The sequence below is a fragment of the Tenebrio molitor genome, chromosome 3, assembly GCF_963966145.1.
Source record: "Tenebrio molitor chromosome 3, icTenMoli1.1, whole genome shotgun sequence".
In the NCBI taxonomy this organism is placed as follows: domain Eukaryota; kingdom Metazoa; phylum Arthropoda; class Insecta; order Coleoptera; family Tenebrionidae; genus Tenebrio; species Tenebrio molitor.
In genome coordinates, this window is record NC_091048.1 from 1,177,564 (window position 1) to 1,201,411 (window position 23,848).

General features: G+C 38.7%; 1 protein-coding gene across 9 annotated transcripts in view; it reads right to left on the reverse strand.

Annotated features, from left to right (window-relative positions):
- The window catches only part of LOC138127435 (myelin transcription factor 1), a 282,760-nt gene that overhangs the window by 113,334 nt on the left and 145,578 nt on the right, over nt 1-23,848 (reverse strand). For all 9 annotated transcript variants that reach the window (XR_011158232.1, XM_069043515.1, XM_069043516.1 and 6 more), the window contains one exon: nt 8,903-8,972. Coding sequence is in view for 7 of the 9 variants with exons in the window: in XM_069043515.1 (XP_068899616.1) it covers nt 8,903-8,972 (70 nt within the window). In the remaining 2 variants the exon portion in view is untranslated. The remainder of the gene's footprint in view (nt 1-8,902; nt 8,973-23,848) is intronic.

The following is a 23,848-nucleotide window of genomic DNA, read 5'->3' on the forward strand; positions in this document are numbered from 1 at the left end:
GAACAAATATAATCTACTAGAAGTCCATCTACTTGGTGGAAGAATAACGAACACGCTGCAATAAAAAAAAAACAAAACTTCAATTTCCAGTTTTTTCCTCATTTTAGTTTTAACTAGTTTATTAAGTCATTTAGTGAAAGAACACAGAATTGGCACCGCTTTACTAAAGTTAATTTCCATCTACATCTAAATAAAAAGATAAAAGAATGATAGCTCAGATAAACTGGCTTTTAATATTGCTTTGACTTAAGTGATTAGGAGTTATGACTTAAGCTATGACTGTGTAAGAGTGTTTTTGTCGACAGGAAGATATCAATCTGATTAAATCAAAATATCAGTTATCATTATCTACTTTTAACCATTTGTAATGCAGATAAAAAGATCCACGACAAGTGTTAAAATTTTAGATAGAATTGTACGTGACGTTATTGTCGGTGTCAACCCCTAACCGCGACAACCCCGAATCTCCTTTCCGCCGCCACTTTCTCACCTGTCGTGTCGTCTTCTCGCTTTCGACGGTGGCACTCGTGTGTGAGAAGCGCGTAGGGCGGCCCTCCTCTGAAAGAAGCCGCTGAAAAATGCTATCTATGTTGAGCCACCTGTAGCTCCCTCTGAAAAGCCGTGTGGCTGCTCCATAGAATATTCAATGGGTGTGTGTGTGCGTGTGTATGTGTGTGTGCCGGGGAACGCGAGTGGAATCATTTGTAAAAATGCTTGTCAGCTCGGCTCCCATTTCAATAGACCGCTCGGTTAAATTCTTTATTTCGCCCCGGCCGCAAATTCGCCGACAAACGTTTAAACCGGCGATGAATTGAATTATTTTTAACCCCCGCGCGTCGTGTGTTCCGGTCTCTCTGTCTGCGTGCGTGTGTTTTTTTAATTTCGGCACGGGGGAAAAATTCGAATTATTGACTTGTCGAGGGGAAGATTAGACCTGATGAAGATTACGATGCACAGGTTGTAAAGGAAGTGTGTAAAAGCTGGTCTTTTTTCAGCGGGGGAGGCTTTTATCGCGTCGTAACCCAGTAATGGGGAGCGTAACGGGTCAGTTCCGGACGTTTCCGGAAGATACACGTGATTTAGCCAATAAATAACGACGGTGCAGTCTTCGTGTTAACGGATACTGACGGCTAATTAACAATGTAACGTGGCTGCACGAGCACGCAACTTCTCGATGGTCTTCCTTCGATCAATTCTACACGTTTACTGGTTTTATGTTGGGGTGCAATTATGATGGGGTGGTTTTGGAATAGACGAAAAATTGCGAAAATTATCGCGATTCAAGATTTGTTTCGTTTCGTATATCACTAATTGCTACAATTTTCTGCTTCTTCTTTCATTCAGAAATTGACCGAATCCAGAAATTCCAACATTGATCTGGTAGAATCACTAATTTTAATTTGTTTGTCTTGCTCATTTGATAAAGAAATCGGTTTAGATTTCGACATTTAAATTTTTTTAAATTCCTGGAGTGCTTCAGAGCTCGAACTTACGGACCGCTACTGTTCAGACATTTTAGGTAAACCTAAATTTTACATCTCTTTTGAAACCATCGTTTTTGATGAGTACTAGAAGACTCTTTGGTATCAACAAATGAAAGAGTGTGGTGAGTCAATTTCTTAAATAAAAAAAAAAAATATTGTCGGTTACTGCCATTTTTAAATTTTGATAATTGAGACTTGTGAGGGATACAAAAGTTCAAAATTACTCATGTTTTTGGATCAAGTTATGAATGAAAAACGTATTACTGGCTGCATTTAAATTTCGTCTGAGTCGGAAAGTTATGTGCATCAGTCTGTATATCTTAAAGAACTACAGGTGCTTAAAAAATGACGAAACAATGCTATACCAGACGATTCAAGGACACCCCAGAGTACTAGAAAAATGTTTTTAAAAAAATTGTCAACTGACATTAAACAATAACTCAAAGAAATTCATAGATAGGACTAAATGCAATTATGTACTTACCGAATTAATAACTTGGTTGACAGATCGGTTTTATGATTTTTGTGCAAAACATGTAAAATAAAACTTGATATAAAGGTACTATTTATTGATTTTAAATAAAAATTATTGTTGAACATCATTTTAAATATGTATTTCACTACAAAAGTTGTTGAAATATTAAGAATTGGTTAATAATAAAAATTTTAGATACCGATTTTATAGCTACCATATCTTTAAAGAATCACGAGATATATTTTTTTAACATTTTTCCCATGCTCAGAGGGTGTCTGAATAGTACACAATGGTGTTGTTTCGCCATTTTTTAAGCAGAGAAGGAAAGAGATATATGAAACAAGATTTAAAGAAAATTTTAGAAGGTATCATGGCACTATTGGTGCTGGTAACAAAAGCACGAATATCCAGTGCACTAACATAAAAAGCAAAACTGCAAAAACTAAATTGAGAGAGGAGAATTTTGCGATATCTGGATAGCAGATTGCACAAATGTAGAAAAAAGAAAAAGTAATAATTGTAAAGAAGAAAAAAAAGGAACACAATTTTGGTTTAAAAGATGCAAATTAAAAAGAAAGAATTAGAACCAGTAGAAAGACCGTAAAAATAAACGAAAGATATTTAAGAATGAAAATACAATAAAAGTTGTAAGAAAGCACATATACCGTGCGATCGAAAAAAAAAAATTTGAGTTGGCGGTGACCAAAAATTTCAGTTGGCAATTCGTGAGATTTCAATTAATAGATGTCAGTCTTAAAAGGTAGGTTAGTGATTTTGAGAACGTTGAAATCTTGATTTTCATAAAGGAGAGTGAATTATGTGTGACCTGTTGCCCTGTCTATTGTAATAGTATATTTGAAACCAAGGTAAGAAAGTGCTTTCTTGCAGACCGAAGGCAAAGGTTATAAACCGAGTGCCTAAGGTCTGCAAGGGCACTTTCTTAACAAGGTTTGAATACTATTTTTTCCCCTACCGGTACAACTTCGTTGAAAAAAGCCAAAAAAAGATGGTTATATTCCTGATTAAAACGAAAATTTTGAGAATTGAATAGTAGGCTGGGTTATTTGTTTAATCAACTTGTCATCGCAATTGAAGATTTGACGTTTGTTCGAAAATTTGAAATAAACAGGGTAAAGTAATCTACCTACCTAGCTTATCTGTTTATTTTCCAGATTATATGATTGATCTACCAACTTGCTTTATTGAATTGGTTTTCATTTATCAATAACTTATTTCACTTTTGACACTTTTGACATTTGTTTTTTGGTACAGTTTTACCATGATTCACTTTCTTACCTTAGCGAGAATATTAAATTTTCTCACCTCAAATGGGGTATCCACAGCCTACATTTCTAACCGGTAGGGAAAAAAAGAATTTCCTCACCTAGTCCAATGAAACAATGCGATTTAAAACTCCCGCGCCTTTATTCAACGGTGAGCACAGCACCGTTCTGTGTTCTCTGGTTATGTTTTTGGGGGCTCTTTTCTATTGTCTCTTTCTGAAGTCAAAAAGACAAAAAGCTACGCCGTAAATGACTACAATACGATCGAATTTTGGTAAATATAAAATTGATCAATGAAATCAACGAACAAATATTGTTTCCAGGATGATTATCTTTATTACTCAAACATTGTGCTAAAGGATCATACAGGAGGAGCTCCAATCGTATTCTTACAAGAACTACAGTAAATGTTCGAAATGTCTTCCTTCAGCTTCCAAACATAATGCTTCATGTTTTCAAATGACCTTCGCAAAGTTGGGACATCAATTAAATTGCAGTTATCAGTAATTACTTGCATTAATTCGGGAATTGTGCCAGGCCTGTTTTTGATCACGTTGTTTTTCAGGTATGGAAAAAGAAAATAATCAAGGCAAGTTGTTGGTATAAGTGCCTTGAAAGTCCGGAAACTTTTGTTGAAATTCCTCAAAAACTCGAGGTGTGGACGATTAGCCGTTTCTGAACTGTACAATGAAAAATTTTTGCCCTAAAGTGAACATATGGTAATAGCAAATTTTAATAGTCAATAAATTAATAATGACAGTTACTATTGTAATGACATCTGATGACATTTGAATTAAATTTTTACCTGTTGCCAACTGAAGCATATCAATCACGGCCCTCTGGATTTTTTTTTATTTTCGATCGCACGGTATAAAGGGTTATTCACGTAGATGACGAGCCTGACCAGGTAAAAGTGCAACCCAAAATACAATTTATAAAGGTATTTCTATCCCTAGCTATTACATTATCGTAATGAACATAAAACACAGATAGCTTTTAACGTCAGCAAAATGAAAATCAAGTTTTGACATAAAAATGCCTCCCTCAACAAAGTATGATTTAATAACAATAATGAGCAATTAAAATCACAAAAGTAAGGGGTAAGTAGGATCATGTCGGTTCTCTCGTCGTTCGAAAACATTTTCAAATACTAAATATGAACGAAAAATGCAATGACAGGTATACCTTTCAAACTAATAAAATACCTACTTGGATTCCGGATTTAATTTTTAAATACCAAAACACAATGACTGCTTTGTAAAATGTATTTTGGGTTGCATTTTTACCTGGTCAGGCTCGTCATCTTACGTGAATATTATCATGCATGCTGCAACAGGAAAAACTGTAATTTACAATTGGTATTTTTTTTTAAGAAAAAAAAGTAAAAACGCAAGAACCTATAGGGAAAAACTTGTCGAAGAAATATAAACATAAATTTAAAAAAGACAAGTGGTTAACTGAAACAGATGGTAAAAGAGAAGTGACTTTTTGGAAAACACTGACAGCAAAAAAAGAAACAAGAAGCTATTGCATCCCTTTTCTCCAAAGCGCGGTCAGTAACGTGTTGCATTTAAACTTTCAGTTATTTCGAAATGTTAAGATCTAAGATAAAAATTGGTTCCAAGATAAACAATGTTTATTTGTTTGTTTCATCTCTACCACATCCCCTTAAGAACCGGCTTCGATTTAGAGATTTGGCACTTTAAGTGTAATTTTTAAGCCAAATTCTCATCTCAATTTCCACTCGGGCACCATCTCAAGTCGAGGAGCTTGCCACTTCTAACCTTTTCCCTCCTCCGGCGTGCACTTGCATCTGTCAATTGCCATACCCACCGAGATCCCATCACCCCATCTCCGACGCAATTAATCAAACCGTTCTTCGATTCGTCCTCGCATGGACCTCTCCTTCGCCCCAAATCGAACCGAAAAAAGGCCGAGCTGCGCCCCCGTGCAAATTGAACCAATTTTCCGTACACAATCAATCATATCCTTGGGTAATCAGGTGTTAGCGGAGCAGCTCCGGAGAGCGCGACGAGGCGGCGGTTTGACGCCCGGGGGTGGTCGCTTTCTCGACGAAACTTGTACCCAAGCGGGATAGTTGGTCCGTAGGTCCAGGTGGACTTTGGTCGCGCGAAAAATGCGTGCGTGAGCGGATGCCTGGCGGGAGCGGCGGCGGCAGCAGGAGCAGCAGGAGCGGCAGCAAAGCCAGTGTTCAATATAATAGCGGGAGATTCCTCGGCGACCACAACCCGCGTGCGCTGGCTGCTTCTCTCCTAGGCTAGCGTCTCGAAACCGCACATTTCAGCCCCCGACTCCGTCCCCTTTAACCCCATCCACCCCCTCACTACACTCTTAACAGCGACGGGGGAGCGTTTTACTGTTTTATTGATTAATTGAGTTCAGCCGAATTTCTCTCGCTTTCGGATTTCGGTTTTATTGCGTTTTATAGTTATCTTTATGGCGTATTTTTTTTCTCGATCGGCTTTACGGCTTTACGACCGGGGGATTGTTTGTAATTGTCATGTCGTCATCATCGGCGGCTAATTCGACCCGATTAATTTTTATCGGTCGTCGTAGTTCTCGGGGGTGGAAGGAGGAGCGCCGCGCCGCCCTGCATTATTATGTCGGGTAATTTTATAGTTTAATTTATGGCGGGTCTCGCTGCCACACATCGCGCAATATGCCGGCGTGATTTAGATAGAAAACGCGACTTTCGGTCCTATTTATATCATCATCTGGCTTGTAGATATGAATAAATACATAGAGAACAGCTCCACGCCACGAGCAACGAGGGTCGCAGACGCCGCGAGTTAAATCTACCCGGCACGTACTTCATCCCTTATAGTTTATATATTACGATGGCCATTACCGGGGGAATTGTTTCTTAAAAATGCCACAATAGCGGCGAAGGAACCGCCGCTTTCCCGGAACTAGATCGAAATTTATTAGTTCCTTTACTTTTTTAAATCTCTACAGAAGAAAACGTATTAGGGGGATCTGTGTCGAAATACACTCGACGATCGCAAATTTTGATGTGTTTGTTGCATCCACGAAAACGACAAAACAGAATGCATAACGAGTGACAATTACGAACGTTATCGAATTAGAGCTCCATTCTGGACACCAAAAAGTAAACATTTTCTTTAATGCATACAAATGTGTGGTCCCTTATCTGCCACTTTGTACAATTTACGTTATTTATGCACCATTTGTGATAATTTCCTTGGAATATTTCTTAATGTTAGTGTTGCATTATTTGGTATTTAGAGTTTACCAACTTTCTGTGAACATCAAAAACTAAATTCGCAAAAGAAGTTTGGTAAAATGTTCATCTCTTGGAAAAAAACACTCTTCTGAAGTTCTATCGTAGCGTAATAGCTATTTACATTACATATGCAGTAGGCTACATTTTACAGCGCGAGGTTTTTAAATTGAAACACGACCGCGCAGCGGGAGTGTTTTAACAAAAACCGAGCGATGTAAAATGCCTACCGCATTAGTAATACATATAATGTATTAATCTTTTTGGCCTACGAGCGACGACCCATTAAGTACTTGTTTTCTCAAATTTGAAATTTGTTGTAACCAATAATTTTGCAAAACCTGTCAAAGACTGACATTTAATTAATGAAATGGCAGACGCTTACGATTTACACCACAAGATAGCGCCATCAGACTTTAGAAGAAAACAATTAATTTCTGTTGCGATACGCTAAACATTTTTTTGAAGGTTCCAGAAAGCTTAAAGTTTTCTTGTTATTTTACACACTCCGTGCGGTAAAATGACAGATAGTTTGATTAGTGTGTAAAAATCAAGATACCCTAGCTGTTTAAAATGTGTAAACATGTCATTTAGACTTGAGGAGGCCAAAAATTAATTTTCCGGTGGTGTTTTTATTTTTGAATTCTGAAGAACAGTTCCCAAGAAAGGGTAGTTCAAATAAACCACACTTACAACGAAGGTTCTCCCATGAACTTATCACGATTTTTGAAACTTCTTTAGGCGCACCGAGACATTATTCCCGGGCAGTGAATTAGTCACACCGTCACGTCTTATGCTCCGAGGTGAAAGGCTCGTTCGAGTGAGCTCGTGGGAGCCGAATTTAGCCGAGCGAGCGAGAACCAGTCAGATTTTGAGTGGAGATGCTAGAACATGAAATCGTTAAATATTTTAAATGCTGTCTGAATAATGATCTCAATATATTTCAAATCAAGAGTGCTTTGAAATGTCATTGGCTCCATTTAAATACATGTGTCGAATGACGGTTCAAAGCACTCTTGATCTGAAATTGATTTGATCACGCGATAGTATTATCCAATTTAGTAATTATTGCAATTATTACTTTGCATTTGTACAAAAGGTAACTACCCTCTCAATTGTCTCAGTTGAAATTTAATTTATTAAAACCACCTAAAAGTCACCTAAGCAATAAACCAAAACCAAAACAAAATTTAAATGTATTTCACACCTTTGTAACAAATTTAATAACACCAACTTGTACTTTTTTATGCGACGGTCCCTTTGATAAATTTTTTAACAAGCTTGGAATTAATATTTTAGGAAATCGTCGAGTGCGAGGTGAAAATATTTGTGCTACAGCGTCTGAAGCGCTTTCAGCTAGCTGTTCTAGACGAGATATTATTAATTTTTCAGATAAAATCGATAGTTGCCGCCTCCAAAAGATGTAAATCTTCGTGTATCAATTAATTTCGTCATGTTTGAAGAATAAGAAGTTCCCCCGGGCTGACGGTCCGACTTCAAACGCAACACAGCCATCGATTTTCTTCTTAATTACGTTTTAATTATTTGGTGATGTTTCGCAGTTTATTGCGTTTCTTTTCGGCGGATAAATTACCGAAACGACGGAAAAAGCTGACTCCAAAATGAAGGCGAACACGACGATCGAATCAGGAGAGTATCGCAGTATCGAGTAAAAATAGTCAGACTGTTCCAACGGTACATCCCCGTTAGAGGGAGAGTTGGTGGGAGAGAAGTTGGGCTGCTCGAAACTTTCGCATAATATTATAATAACGAAATTCTTATATAAGTTAGCTTTTTACAAGAAAACATCAAATAGGTAGAGAAAGAGCGCCGTAAAACAATGGCCGACTGTATCTCTCATCAAGCAGCTTTTTAAATAACGACTCGTCGGCATTCTTCGTATTAAGATTGTTTCCCGAAGTTTTAAAAAGTTCGCAGATGAAATTTTACTGCAAAGGTACATTCTTTCCCGATCCGGTAATTCTTCGGCGAGAACGAGAAAACAAAACGAGGGGCTAATGCTGTTACGGGGCACTATGGGATCTCAAAAATGATGCTCTCACTACATCTAGAATGTTGAAAGAATCAAGTCTTGCACCATATTTTCAACAATATTTCTGTTTCTGAAATCACGAATTTGAAATCCTTTCAAAACATATTTTTTGATAAAATAATAAACAGTAGCTCTTGAAGAATGATAAACAAAACGTTACGTCCATTATGGAGTTGCAACTCTCAAGGATGAGATTCTTGAAGGAAAGTTGAACATTTAAAGGGAGATGCTGAATAAAAATTTAATACATGGTGAAATCTTTCTTAGTTCATTTGAGATCATCCAGCGATAAGTTCTGCCCCATAGTGCCCTGCAGAGTGCCTCTACTGCTAAAATGTCTTTTACCTTCAGGTTTGGCAGTCGGTTGCGCCTCTATCGGCTGGTCGGGGAAGCTCGCCCTGGGTCGGAAATACGTCTGTAACAAAGAGTGCGTCGTTAATTGCGTCGGTCGTCGATAAATCGGGCGAGCCTGCTGGCCACCGGACAAGATTGAAACGAGGGCGTCAACACCGCCGCCTCCATTAATAATATCGGCGGGCCGCAGCTGCGCCATCCTCCCCTCAAATCCGGTGTCTATAAATTGCGATCTAGCTCCTCTCTTTTCGACTTTGAATTGTAATTAACATTTGGTTCTCCCATTAGTGTAATTAAAGTGCCATTCCATAACCTAGCGGTACCTTATCTTATCGTCTCTTCGGGCGAGCGGAGCGCTGCCGCTCTCGTCGGCACCGCCGCGGGCTGTCGTTCTACAACTTCACCTCCTGTTCGAACTCGACGCCACGTTCCAGGAGGGGTTCCTGCTGGATAAGGGACGGGAACGGACCGGTTCGAAACGGGAAGTTTTTACCAGATTTTCGTCCACGAACACGGAAAACACTAATTACTTCATAAAATTGACAAATGTACAATATTATTCCGGGCGAACAAAATAATAAACAGAAGCTATCACCGAATATACGAATTGCCCTTAAATATTTCGTCTAGACATGATTTGGTCAGGACGTGACGAGACTAAGTTGATTGATTTGTAAGTCATTCCATAAGAAACTTGCGTGTCTAGCTAAATACGTTCAATTCTTTCTAATGCTTTTTGATGATTTTATTTGATAGATTGTTCAGCTCCGAAATTACTATGTTTACATGATTTAGGAAAGTGTCTGTAGATGTCAAAGTACTGAAAAATTCACTAATTAATCGTTACTAAGACAATAAAGTATTTTAACTGAGAAATATATCACGCTGTGACGTTAAATGCGCTAGAACTCGAAATGGATTTTGGCATCCACCCAGTAAATAAACAATTGTGGATTGTTTTCTTATGTGACTTTATAGTGCAAAGAACTAACGCCACATGCATTTGAGATATTGAATTTGAAGGAAAAGAAGAAAATTACAATTTTTATTAATTCTTGAAAGAAATCAGATCATTTCTAATTTCCAGGGTGGAATTTTTCAAATCGCCACCTTTCGAAACTTGTACTCAAAACAAGAGAATGCTTGCTAGATCGTAGTGTGCTGTGGAATTTGCCACCTACGATACATAATGTAACGATACTATTGATCTGATTACTTGGTTGCCTAAGACAAGGGGCTTTAAGACAATGTAATTTAAACATTTTAAAAAAATCGCAAATGACAGTAGAAAATTAATGTCACTACCTTATATTTTGGAGTTTTATTACTTATGTTTTTCTTGATAATTTTATTTTACAAAGACAATGATATGGCAAAAAATTATGCATGCAACTTTTGCATAAAGCAGTTTTTGTCGCGGAGGATTTGAACGTCTGCCACGCTCGTGCGTATAAACTTCCCACTTCTAAAAAAGTAGTTCTTTATGCACACGTTCCCTAAGTAACTGTTTCATAGTTATTGATTATTGAAGGGAAACATGTGACGAACCCATAATATGTAGATGAGTTACGCTTGGTATATTCTAAAATATTCAAACAAAAAAAAACTAAATAATATAGTTTTCACATTTTAAGTGAGTGACGGTTCTGTAGACAAGTGGATCTATAGCTAGAACTAGTAATGGAATATAAAGTTTCGCCAAACTGCATGAATAACAACAACGCTTAATTTAGTTTGAAACAATGTTGAGATGTGGACGGCATAATAGTAGATTATATCATTAAGAGTAGAAGTGAGTCTTTTTGTGCTAAGCCCAGAGATTGAAGACCGAGACAAAGTCGAGGTCGGCAACTGGGTGAAGCACAAAAAGACCTTCTTCTCTGAACGATAAGTACGAGTATATACCATTTTATATTCAAGCGAACTACACAAAAAAAACAATGTTAGTAAAAAATTATTGATATCTAACTCATATTTAAAAAAATCCTGATAATTATATTTTACAGTGAAAAAAAAAGTGTATGCAACTTTTGTATAAAGTATTCTTTTACGCTACGCTTGTCTGTGTAAACTTCCCACTTATAAAAAGTGCTTTATACACACGTTTATTCTGTTTAATTAGCAAATATGAAGGTCCAGCCGGTTCAAAATCAATAAAAAAAGAGATTGGATTGTCAAAAATTCTTCCAACGTCGAAATTCTTTGGTGTGAAGTGAATTTCAAAATATTTGATCGTTCTGGGATAGCAGGATATTTAAAAAATTAATAAATATTGTAATATTAGAACAGCACATTTGCCGTGGTAAATTTCCATTTTTGCAACAAACAAAATCATTGGTGGTGTTTAAAACGTTCAGTTTTTTTTCTATTTGTTCCGGTTCTGACGGGTCGCCGCCACCACCCCGCCCACGGTCCGTCTCCTTGTCGTCGTTTTCAGTTAGGCAAACATCATTTTGAAGTTTTCCATTTCGATAAGAGGAGTAGACGCTGTCAGCGGAGGTCACGGAGAGTTAGCCCACGTCAGCGGGGCGGACAGGCGGTCTCCGGAGATCACCCGCACGACACCAGCGGTCCCTCGGGTCGCACACTCTCAACACACCACGACAATGAAGACCAATATTTGTGCCGAAAAGTCAATTAACGATCCCCGCCGCCATCGATCCACCCCGAAAATCAATGGACGACCGTTTTCGAACGAGTACTCCACCAGCTCCGGAATCCAGTCATAACTTTGATGAAGTAATCCGCTGCTACTTAAGCCGCCGAGATTAAAGAGCTTTTCGGGGAGTCCGACGCAAAATAATGTAGCTGGGCGCGAGAGATATGCCGATACTAACTCAAGTTGACACACAAATTCGCAGACATGTGTTAGCTGTCCGGACGAAATCATAATGGTCCGCCTCTGGAAGATACACGGCCGACCGGGACCTCGCGCTATTAATGCACCTGGTGCTGTCTTCGTCTGAAAGAGGGATGTTATATCGGTTATTGTGTCACGGTTGACGTTTTGAATAATGCCGAGCCGATGATCGAACGACGCGGGTCGGAGGACACCCTTCGGACAGATGAATGAGGCTGCGGTGGTTGGATCGACCACCACGCGGGATGGAATCGTCAACATCGAATGACGGAAATGGTGTTGTGTTAGTTTACACACACGTTGCGACCTCGCAAGTGACATAAATAAAAATCTGTAAACAATAAATGCCTCGATGACTCTTGATGAGGAGGACATTGGAAAATGTCCCTGTTTTCTCTTAATTTCAAACTGATGTTTTCCTCTTTGTAAATTCTCCAACACCTTTTTTTCCTATGGTAAATTAATATAAATCAACTAAGCATCGATTTACAAGAATTTTAAAGACAGTTAACCCTTCTGAAAATTCTTCCAATACCAGTAAAAATTAAGATCATCTCAAACAAATTTAATTCCAGTTTCTTTAAAAATTAACCGGTCATAATGTAGTACGGAAAAATGTGGAAATCTGTGAGTTCTTTGAACAATTTGAACTTATTTCGATGGTTTTTATATAAAAATTCGGTCATTGTTCACTTTAGCTACTTCAGGAATTTTCCCGTTTTTTCTGGCTAGACAGCCTCAGGGCGTCCTCCTATATCGTTTGCCCACCATTCAAACCTTGTGCAAATACCTTTTTTTTCTCTCTTGTTGTGTTTCAAGGTCGCGTCAAGGTCGCGCCAATGTCTTAGTATAACTAAAGGGTAAGGAAAATTCATTTGCAGAAGGTTTGAATGGTGGGAAACGATCTCGGAGGACGCCCTGAGGCTGTCTAGCCAGAAAAAACGGGAAAATTCCAGAAGTAGTTAAAGTGAACAATTACCAAAAATTCATTTCGAGAGAAGTGCTGGTTAGAAAAAAAATTTAAACAATCGCTTTAACCGACAGTGTATTTGGCCCGTTGCGGTTTAGTTATACGTGTGATTAATTCTTCTGAACCGTTGTTTTTCTTATTTGCGTACAAGAATTGGTGGGGATGGGGAAATATTGCAAGGTGAAAACGAAGAAATGGTTTAGATCAAAGTGTTCCAAATAGTGGAAGGTTTTCCTGTTGTTGAAATGTCATCGAAGAGAATTTAATAACCACTTTTGTATATTTCGTATTCCTGCTTACAGTTTTATCTAAAAATAAAAATAACAATTAAAAAAAAGTTCTTTCTATGGAATGGAAAAAGAAAGGGGTGGGGGCCTTTCTTTTTCCATTCTCTTCCTCCTTGTCCATATCTCTTTCATCCATCCTATCTCCCTTCCGTCTTCATTCAATATTTCTCCTCGTGCTCTCCACATGTGCTCAATTGTCTCTCTCTACTCATAAAACATTCTTCACCTTCTTTCCTCTCCTTGCGTCCAATACCTGTTTTCTCTCTCCTCGTTCCCACATCTAAATCACATCTTTCTCTTGCTGTCATACACCTCTCATATTCCCTGTTGTATCTGGATTTTTTGATTCTCTCCCTTTTTTCTTGCTTGTCTGTGTCTTTGTCCCATGCACTCAGCTCTACCTTCATCCATCTTCCTTTTGTTCGTAATCTTTCCACTTCTTCACCCGTTTCTCTGGTAGCATTTCTCTCTCTCCTTCTTCTCGGTGTTTTTTTTCTTTTCTCTCCAGCATTCCGTTAGTATCCTGCACTCTTCCCTTCCATCCATTTTGTCTTCCGCTCTCTTTCCCGATTTCACTCTCACTCTGTTCCTCTTAAATCCTTCCCTCTCTATGTAACCTGGCGTTTCTCTGTCCACTCCTAGAACCCCTCTCAAATATTTTTCTTGCATTCTCTCTACCTTCTCTTGTTCCTTCCATCCCCAGGTCCTCTGCTCCGTACATCAGCATAATCGCTACCATGCTCTCAAACATCATTCTCTTTCTGAAATCACCTCCCCATTTTTCCCCCTATTCCTCAAAAACACCTTATCTACTTTCCTCACTATCTCTCTGATATTTGCCTTATCCGTGGCTCTTTTGGTTGAACGTGTAACACACTTTTGTATTGATGTTCGACAGCTGCGGAATTCGTTGATTACTCACTTTTTGAGAATGGGGTTGAAGTTTGTTCACAGAAGAAGATTCAGTTGTGATATTGTCTTTGATTTCTAAACATATTGAACTTTCCAAATATTTTCCTACATAATGTCTGACTACGGATATAATAAAGGGTCTTGGTCCAGATGGTTCTTCAGAACAAAGGTACAGTAGATGATATATGGGTTGTAAAAGTAACCTGAATTGGAGCAGTTGTTAGGAAGACTTGTATGGATATGAGCGAGTTTTTTTGACCAAGCGGGTTTACTACTGATGATTTTTGCACTGGAAAATGATGAGAGGTGGCATGAAGATGATGCAAGTTAAATGGAGATATAGATTGCCTCTACTGAATATTCGATAAAAGCGTGACCATAACGTGAGAAACGAAAGAAAATTGTTTTGTTGTGAATTCTGCGCCATTGTATTGTATGAGTGAAAGTGAATTTTCACATGGAACATTCTGATTAAAATTTTTCCTCTCATTTTAACCTGTTCTGTGAGTACGTCGATTTTGTTCTTTGCCATGTTCAAAATAAAAGCAATTACTAAAAATGATCAACAGTAATGAGCAACATGACCTGCTTTTCTCGATGTGAGTGGAGGAAACAAAAATCAACGACGAGAATATTAATAGAAAGACTTCTTGAAAGTGATTTAAAAATTTATGAAATAACACAACTTTGTTGAGGTTATTTTGCTTGAATTTAAAAGTAATGCTTTGACTAAATTAGATTATCCTACAAAGAGTGCGCAGTTTCGCAGACATCGATCCATTGCATTCTTCACTTTTGACTGTTTTTTATATTCCAAATATTGACAAACAACTTTCAAAAAGTCAACAGTAATCACGTCAATTTGATTAATATTTTCAATTGAAACTGCTAGTTTCGTAATCTGGACCCGCAGTCAGTTTCATAAACGTTTTCCAACGAATCAATCTAATTTTACACTTGCGTGGTCACCAAAGAATTGCATCTTGAATTCGTTCGTTTAATTTGTTTCCTGATGCAAAACGTGACCTAGTGCTTTTTCCGAAGAAAAACAAAAAGTACAAGCAATGATCAAATTGATTTGCAATTTGTCTCCATTTTCCAAAAGAAAAAAAACAGACTTCCGTGTGTTCATTATGAACGTTAGACCGTAGGGTGAAGGACCGGTGTTGTCTTGATACATTCTTGAATGGATCCTGTTTCTATAAACCAGTTGTCAGCGCGGCTTATCACACTTCTTGAAACGTCAAACATCGAGACATTTGCGTGAATCACTTCGGAGGAGAAGAGACCCTTTCCATATTTCTTGACAGAGTTATTTGAGGCAAACAACGGCCAAAATAGTGTCCTCAGCTCTCGACGCGATCATTTCATTCTTACATTTAATAAACTGCTTTCATCTCTTGCGATAAATAGTAATCGTCTCGGTTATTAGGACGGAACTAGTTAAATAGCTCCGAAAAGTTAAGATGAAATCTTAATTCCAAAGTTGTTTCCGTGCTCTATTCAAATTCCTAGATTCGGAGGTAATTTTCTTCCAGGTGGTCTTTCACCTTCCGTCGAAAGAATCCTGCAAGGAAGAGCAGTAGAAGCGTAGCTTTGGGAGACGTCGATGCATCGCGTGGACTTCCCCACCCCCACTTGCGATTTGTGTTTCCTTCGCCGCCCCCTTTCGCTAATTGATATTTCGGCCGTTAATTCGCAGCTGCGATCCTGACGACTTCACTTAAAACATGTCGTTGTATTATTAAAATCTTCCGATATTGTGTTCCCCTCAGAAAAATGAAATTTCCAGATGACAGCTGAAACATCGGGAGTTCGCGCTTTGAATGCCAAGTTGAAGGGGGAGCAGCAGGAGCGGCGTCGGTCGTCGAATGGACAATGGCCGGTCCGCGTATCTTGTTTGTTGGTAAACTTTTGGCAGCTTGACGCCGCATGTTTTCGTGTTTTTCAGCTTGTTTGCGGAGGAATCGCGAAAATTGAAAAATGCAAGCCGGCACATGTGTCCCGCCGAGAAATATAAATTAAATTCTGGTCGTCGTCGGGCGGAAGGGTTGTTTTTGCGGGGCGGCCATTGTGGCCGAATAAAATAAATAACACAAGAGCCGCATTGTCCCGGGGATGGTCGCAATTTTTAATAATGGTCGATCCGGTGACTGCAAGTATCGATCGGGCCGAAGCTGGATATTTGTACGATTTATTCGGAGAATACGGCCACTGTCCCCGGGCCATATATCCTGCCGTTGCAGGACCACAGAATGGAAAAACCGGTGGGCCGGCCGGACCCGATCCGGGGCCCGGAGCGGCCGCGAGGTGGGCGCTCGACGGAGGCGGCCTCCGATCGGGGCCTAACCTCTCGCCTCTCGCCAATTTCTTGTTGATTAATGGAAATACGTCGACATCGACGCTTCGGAAGCTGTCTAGTTTTTATCGAGGTCTGTGCCGGGCTGCGCTCGAACAGGGCAATAACAGGCCACACAAATCATACTCCCCGGTGAGGTCGACAAGGCGGCTCGATTTCGACAAGGTTTTACCCGTTGAGTAATTAATTTGTTTTTGATGGAGCCTCATAGGCAGACTGGTGGCGGTGTCCTGGCTGCTCGATCCTGGGATAAATGAGGCGACTGCCGTTCTTAGGCCGATGCTCCCCGGAGACTGGCTCCGAGCACAACAGGATCAACTCGCACGGATCTTCTTGTATTTACCTTGTCATATAACTAAATTACTTCATTAATATGTGCCCGCCGCCGGCTGCGGCGGACGACGCTTCTTAACACCCTAATTCGCGAGCGGCGGACGCTTTCGCCCATTAATTACGACCTCTCGAACGGGAAACCGACAAAAATATTACTAATTTCAGGTCATCAGAACGGACCCCAAGATCCAACGCTTGCAAATGCGCTGCCCCCAAAGCGACAACCTCCAAAAGTACAAATAAAAACAAAACAACACTATCGATTGTTTCTTGTACATATTTATGACAACAATTCGAAATCCAAGTGTAATATTTTATTGAAAATATCAGATTTCAAAGCAGAAACTATATTTTGTAACTAATAATAATGACCACTTTTATTTATTCAGTCCGATACTGAAAGTTGTGCAGATATTTCCAAGACTCCGAGTACTTGTTCGTGGTTGGTTTTCAGTTTCGTGAAGAATTTCTTCTTCTGCAACTAAAATCGCGGCCAAAATCGCGCTTATTCAAATCGACACGCCCGAAATCGCGAAGATGCTGCACAACGATTACAAAGACTTTGACCCCTTTGAGGAAACTTTTCATCGTAGATTTGCCGTGCTAGCTCTGAATGTCCATGGGCTTTTCCTTAGATCAAAACCATATCGGTTTTCTCCAGGTTGGTGAAAGCCCTTTGTGATTTAAATTGAGGTTAAGATTGAGGTTCTTGTCAAAATGACTTAATTTTGAATTAAATGAGAGGATTTCCCTTGCCATTCAACGTGGAAACGCTGCAAGCATTCGGGGCACTTTTCGAGATTCCGCATTATTATCGGAAATTTTTGCATTGTAAATTAAAAATGTTATGTAATAATTTAATTAAAGGAATTAATAATACAAAAATGTTTACTATGATTTTTTTACCCATTTTTTCATAAAATTCAGTGACTCTCAAACTTTTTTTGAAAAACTTTTAGCCCCTTTTCCTCATAAAATACTTTTGTATAAGGCATTATTGGATCAATCGTTACCTATTGTGGAGCTCTACCACTAGTTAAAATATCTGCACAATTTTCAAAGTCACCCTGTATAAGTAGTGTTTTAGATTAAGTCTGCAGTAAATATACAAGTATAAGGTCGGTTTGAAAAAACTGAACAGAATTGATCTGTAATTTGTAATTGGAGCCGAATCTCTTTATTGCTTTCCTTCAGACAACCGGAAATGAAAAGTTTTTAAGTATCAAATGAAATAAATAATACAGTGGCTTCACAAAATTATACGTACAGTCGTCGAGGAAAAAGCTTGGAATTCTATCTAAACTCGTGATTAAAGAATCTTTACATCGTCTTGAGGCCCTTAACATCTCAAATTCTGAAGTACGGTTTGAGACCACCATAATTAGCATCCTGTATTTCTAGAACACGAGGATTTGAACCAGTACCAACCGATTTAAAATTTTCACTTGATCACACCAGTAATTCTGCACCTGCTGTATTCAAAGAAAATCCCGTCAACGAACGAGTTTATAAAAACTGGAATTTCAAAGGGATGATCGTTTTTCTGGTTTGAGGTAGGGCCCACAGTGACCACCACCGCCGTCACCAAAAACTCGTCCCCGTCCGGTTCGCATGGCGCCATTATAAAACTTAATTCCGGCGATGTAATCTGATGGTCGCTCCTCCAACTTCCATTAGAGCATTCCGAGACCGTCCGTCCTGACATGATGAGAACGAAGGGTACCTGAGGCGTCCCCAGAGTGACCAGCACGTCCGTTCCGAGCGCCATCTCCAGGCCCTAACGAGCTGCCTTTGTAGCTAGTAATGGCGATTCGAGAACCCCCAGTCGGATCGCGGCATCTGCATACGTTTTACATATCGAATTTCATGGTCGCCGATTTGCGGAAGACCAACCGTTCCGCGCACGTCGACGGGACATTTGCATACGGGACGCGAGAGCTGGCGTCAGTCCGGTCGACAGACGAAAAGGAAGGGAAAAGAAGCGACGGTCACAACAACTGTCACCGACAGTCCGAAGGAGCGCCCCCGCATACATATGCAAACGTATACGTGGCCGGGGCGCCCCCTTAGACCCCCTTATGGTAATCGGACGGTCACACATCACATAACTTACGCCAGTATTGGAAACGGGCCGGGGCCCTATTAGGGGCGACTTTGAATTATTTACAAGGCGCTTCCGTGGATATTCCCATCGAAATGGACGCAAATAGGTGGACGACGCCTTTTATCGTCCGGCGAATGATCGTCGGTCGGCGATTTTTCAAGGAAACGACGCGAACAGGAATCGACCATGCAAATTTATACGGGGAAGGGGTGAAACTGGACTTGGCGAGTTTTCCTCGTAAAACCAGAAAAAATAGAACTGTTAAAATTTTTTTTTGGCGACAATAAAATTAACAAAGAACAAGTCCCCCAACAAGTCTGAGAGAAATCGAGAAATTTCGTCGAAATTTTGAATTTCTCTTCGACGAAATGTTTAAAACATGACCCTCCTGCGCCGAAGAATCGGGACGTCGCCGTACTTCGGAGTAAATTATTTGAGCGGAGTGCATTATAATCATAAAATAATAAAGATAGTGTACCCACCACACAGGAGCTACTTACAAAAACGCTCGTATCGAGGCTAAAGAGCAAGATAAAGCGTGCGATACATAAAGTAGGCAGCCTAAGCGCCTGGGGCTCAGGTTTTTACTGCATTTTAACACTGCGTAAGCTTAGCAAGCCGCTTTATTGGTTGTTTAGAGTGCTGTTACATTAGTGTGGTGTCTGCCCTATGGTACATATAGCAATACGTGGAGCTTTATTAGTGTGTAACACACGCGGAGTCTATACATAACGGCCAAAAAATTTACAGGTGGTCCATGAATATTTTACGGCCGTTCTGAATGCGAATGGGGTATGTGAAGATCTTGCCTCGGCGAAACCTGATGATTTATACGTGGGACTGACTGCAAAGTGCGGAAAATATATTTTCAGCATTTGCAAGAGAGCTGGAGACGAAACGTTCAAGTGAAATAACATTCCACGAATTGAAATGTACCTAGTTAGAAATAATTTGCTGTTATCACATTACAAGAAATAAAGAAAAGTTATCTTTTTCGCATGTTATCAATAAAAATTATCTACAACGTTTCAATATTGAGGAATAGCGATCGACTAAACCTCTATATTCCCCGGACATGAACTCCATAGACGATAACCTGTTTCAAAGAATATTAATCTTAGTTGGAAGAAAAACACATGAAAACAGTTCATATCTGGCTTGGTGGGTTATTGAAATTTGATACCTGCTTCATTCAAAACCACAGTAACGCATGTAAGAAAAGTTTTGAAATAGTTATTTTTTGCAAATCGTAATGAAAGTGGCACTTTATTGCACGCAAAATCGTAGTGAAAGCAGTACTTTTTTGCATCATTTTATTCCATTTCCTTGGAGATGATTGTGAAAGCATACCAATTTTTTTTTTGTGATTTTTCATAAATCCTTTTGGACCAAATTTCTCAACTTACATCGATATGCAAAAAAATAGTGTATACAACATGTTATGAAAGTCTCCTTTTTTCATTTATTATATAAAAAAGTATGACTTTCATAACTAGTTGTACAAATAACTATTGTACAACTAGTTATGAAAGTCATACTTTTTTTCAGGAATTTGCAGATTGATTAATCAAGCAAATAAGTGAAAAAAAGAGACTTTCATAACGTGTTATACACACAAATTTTTTGCATATCGATGTAAGTTGAGAAATTTGGTCTGAGGATTTTTGAAAAATTAAAAAAAAAAAATTGATATGCTTTGACAATCATCTCCAAGGAGATGCAAAAAAGTACAACTTTCACTACGATTTTTCGTGTAAAAAAGTGCTACTTTCACTACGATTTTGCGTGTAAAAAAGTGCCCACTTTCATTACGATATGCAAAAAAAATGTTTCGTATTATTTTTTTCCCAAAAAAAGAAAAAACCATCAAATTACCATTGGATATGGACAATCTGTTAACTCTCCTCCCAGTTTGATAGTGAATGTGTGTTAACAAAGTTTGGCAAAATGTCTTGTACCTAATTGTAAACCATATTGATTGCCTAAACGTGATATGGTTCACATTTATAAAAATCACAATACATATAATAATTATTAATTTCTATCAACATATTTTACGGCGAAATTAAAGAATGTGGGGGAGGTTTGCTGTTTTGAATCATCAAAGGTTTCAGCGACTGATTGAATCTGCAAAAAATAAAGAGGGAGTCTCAAAGAGATGATGAGGTCGAAGATTTCGCTTATTCCATATGACTATCAAGAGGGACATTGCTAAAGGTAAGTTAAAATTTAAAAAAATCACAAAGGTGTCCAAAATACTCAGCTGCTCATTTAGAGGGAATTCTTAGATGTTGCAGAATTTTAAGAGTTCATTATTTTAGAAAAAATGATAAGATAATATTAGCCTCCGATAAAACAATTTTGAAGTTTATTCGGTGGATGGGACACCCAAAATGAAGAACCGCAACGAAGAAGTTGATGAGAGACACCCAAAGAGAATTGCAAACCATTGAAACCTATGGTCCTTCACCTGCTTTCTAATATAATTATATTATATATAAGAATTGTTAAGTTTTAAGGAAGACTTCTGTGTATTAGATTGAAAAATTTTCTTAAAACTTGTGTCACCTACGTTGTAGGAACCATTTCCCATCCGAGTGCCGAAAAAAAATTAAGAGACAACAAATACAGGGTGTTTCTGAAATACGTGTGTTAATTTTAACTGGTGATAGAACTCGTCAAAAGGAACAACTTTTCTATCTACCATTTTGCCGAAAAACGATGTTTAATTCCAAAAATTGGAGAGATTTTTCACTAAAATAGCCCTACGCCACTAAATACTGCAATGGCTAATTGAGTTTTCATCCAGAAAACGTGTTTTAACGCCGAAATCGAAATTCAAATAAATCTACCCGTATAGCAAAAAATCCACTTCGTAAGAATCTGGTTGTTTCACGTTTTTAGGTAGGTAGCTTAGTTTTGGAGATATGAACGATTTTAGGAAAATCTTTCCTAGTTTTTTAAGCCATTACGGAACGTTTTTCGCCAAAATGGCAGAGAGAAAAGTTATTCCTTTTGATGAGTTCTATTACCAGTTAAAATTAACGCACTTATTTCAGAAACACCCTGTATATGCTCAAGGTGAAGCAAAATTCTATCGGCCCTTGTCGAAAACTCAACTCAAGTCAATTGATTCGTCACCTATTCCATAAGATATGCTATGAGTTGGCCTACTCGCTACTCTGACTTGAATCCAACAGAAAACCTGTGGAATCATGTCGATGACTTAATTAACGGTCACAATGACAGAAATTGAACAACAATTGATCAATGTTGTATTTAGTTTAGTCAAGTTTATGTCAAAACGCTATACTGCTCTTGTCAAAACTAAGTAAAAATGATTACACCAAATGATATTGACAACGGGCCTTCAAATAAATTTATATTTAGAGCAACCAATGGAAATTCAATTGTTTGCAACATTTTTCCAGCGTAGAAAATGACGCAAGAAACGTCTGACATTTTAACGAAATAAAATTAGGTTAGAAAATATTTTTAATTTTTGTAGTGCATTTTCCCTATTCCCCCTCCACGGAATATGACAATATGAAATTGGGAAAAAGCTTACTATGTAACCTGTGTAACTCCGGAGAATAATTTGTTACCTACAAAAATTACTTTACACTATTAACAGAATTAGAATGTCGCCTAGGTCTACTCTAAATATATATTTATTTGAAGGCCTGATATTTATGTCGTAATTGCTCTTTGTAAGATTGTAAAGTTTATTATTTGTAAGTTGCAGGTCCTGGCTTAAGAATTGAGAGTGGATACAATTCCGAAACATTTAAATTTTTCTTATTTAAACTCTCTATTTTTATCTTACACGTCCCCATTCGGCAAACTATAAAATTTAACGTTTTTCAGCGTATCCATCGTGCGTCTCTGCAAACCGTTCGGTAATTTTTCTTCGGCTCCGTTTTTATTCATTGTTTCGGTGGCAAATCCACCTCTCCGAGATCGATCCCTATAGAAAAAGTCTCCGATTCCATTCGGAACGACGAAAGTTTTTTGTCGTGACTGCGCCATGTTAAATGGATCCGAAATAATTTCTCGAACATGATCGAGCAAGGCACGCCACCCGCCTCGTCCTCGCGTCTCCTTCTTCCGTTTAAAGTTAAATAGGTGTAAAATTCGTTTGGTAATGGCCAACAAATCCGCTCGCACGCCTCCTTATTCGTCCTTTTTACGAGCTTTGTTTTATTGTCCTTTTTTCGGGAGAGGACGACTCCGCTCACCTGGAGACGCCGCCGTCGCGACTTAATTTTATGTGCAAGTTCGGAACGTCGAACCGGATCCTTCTCCTCTGCAATCACATTTAAAACGGAAAGAGTGGCGATTTTCCGCTCCGCCTCGAACTTTCCTATTTTCGATCGGCCCCCAATTATCGTAATTAAGTTGGGAGTTGTTTGTTCGGCGCACTCGGAGTAATGAAATGTGTGTGTCCATAACCGTGACAACTTTATAATCGGAGTGAAAAATTCATCCTGCGGTGCATAATTAACGGCCAAAAATCCAGACGCCGACCTGCACAAACAGGATAATGGTCCGTTTTCATATTTAATTCACCGGTTTTCGTGCCTCCGTTTATAAATAAAGCGCGCACGAACGAACCCGGTTATTCGATTTACATTTATTTCTATGCTTGTTAAATTAATTATCATAACGGAATTCATCAAATTAGTTGATATGTGAAGAAATTTGCATCGGGAGCGCGGACCAACAACGGGATTACATTAAATCGGACCACTTCTACAAATAAAATAAACACGTGAAATATGTTAAATACTTGAGTCGACCGCGGGCGATGAGATTTTTCATTTTTAACATTTTCCTATGCATAAACACGAAACTATACATTTTTTTAAACAAATTCAAACACCAACACCCAGTTTGCACAGAAATTTTCTGAAAACAGATACATAAATTGCATACACTGTAGAACAAATGCTTGTATTTTGTTCTCGACAATTGTCAGTGTTGGTTTTCTACAAATTTTTTAAAACGGTGTTGTTCGGTAAAAAAAGCAGTTAACTGGAGGAAACAATGACATGCTGAAACAATACATCAAAATGTTCTCTTCTGTTTTCGGCAATGAAGCACCTTCTGTCA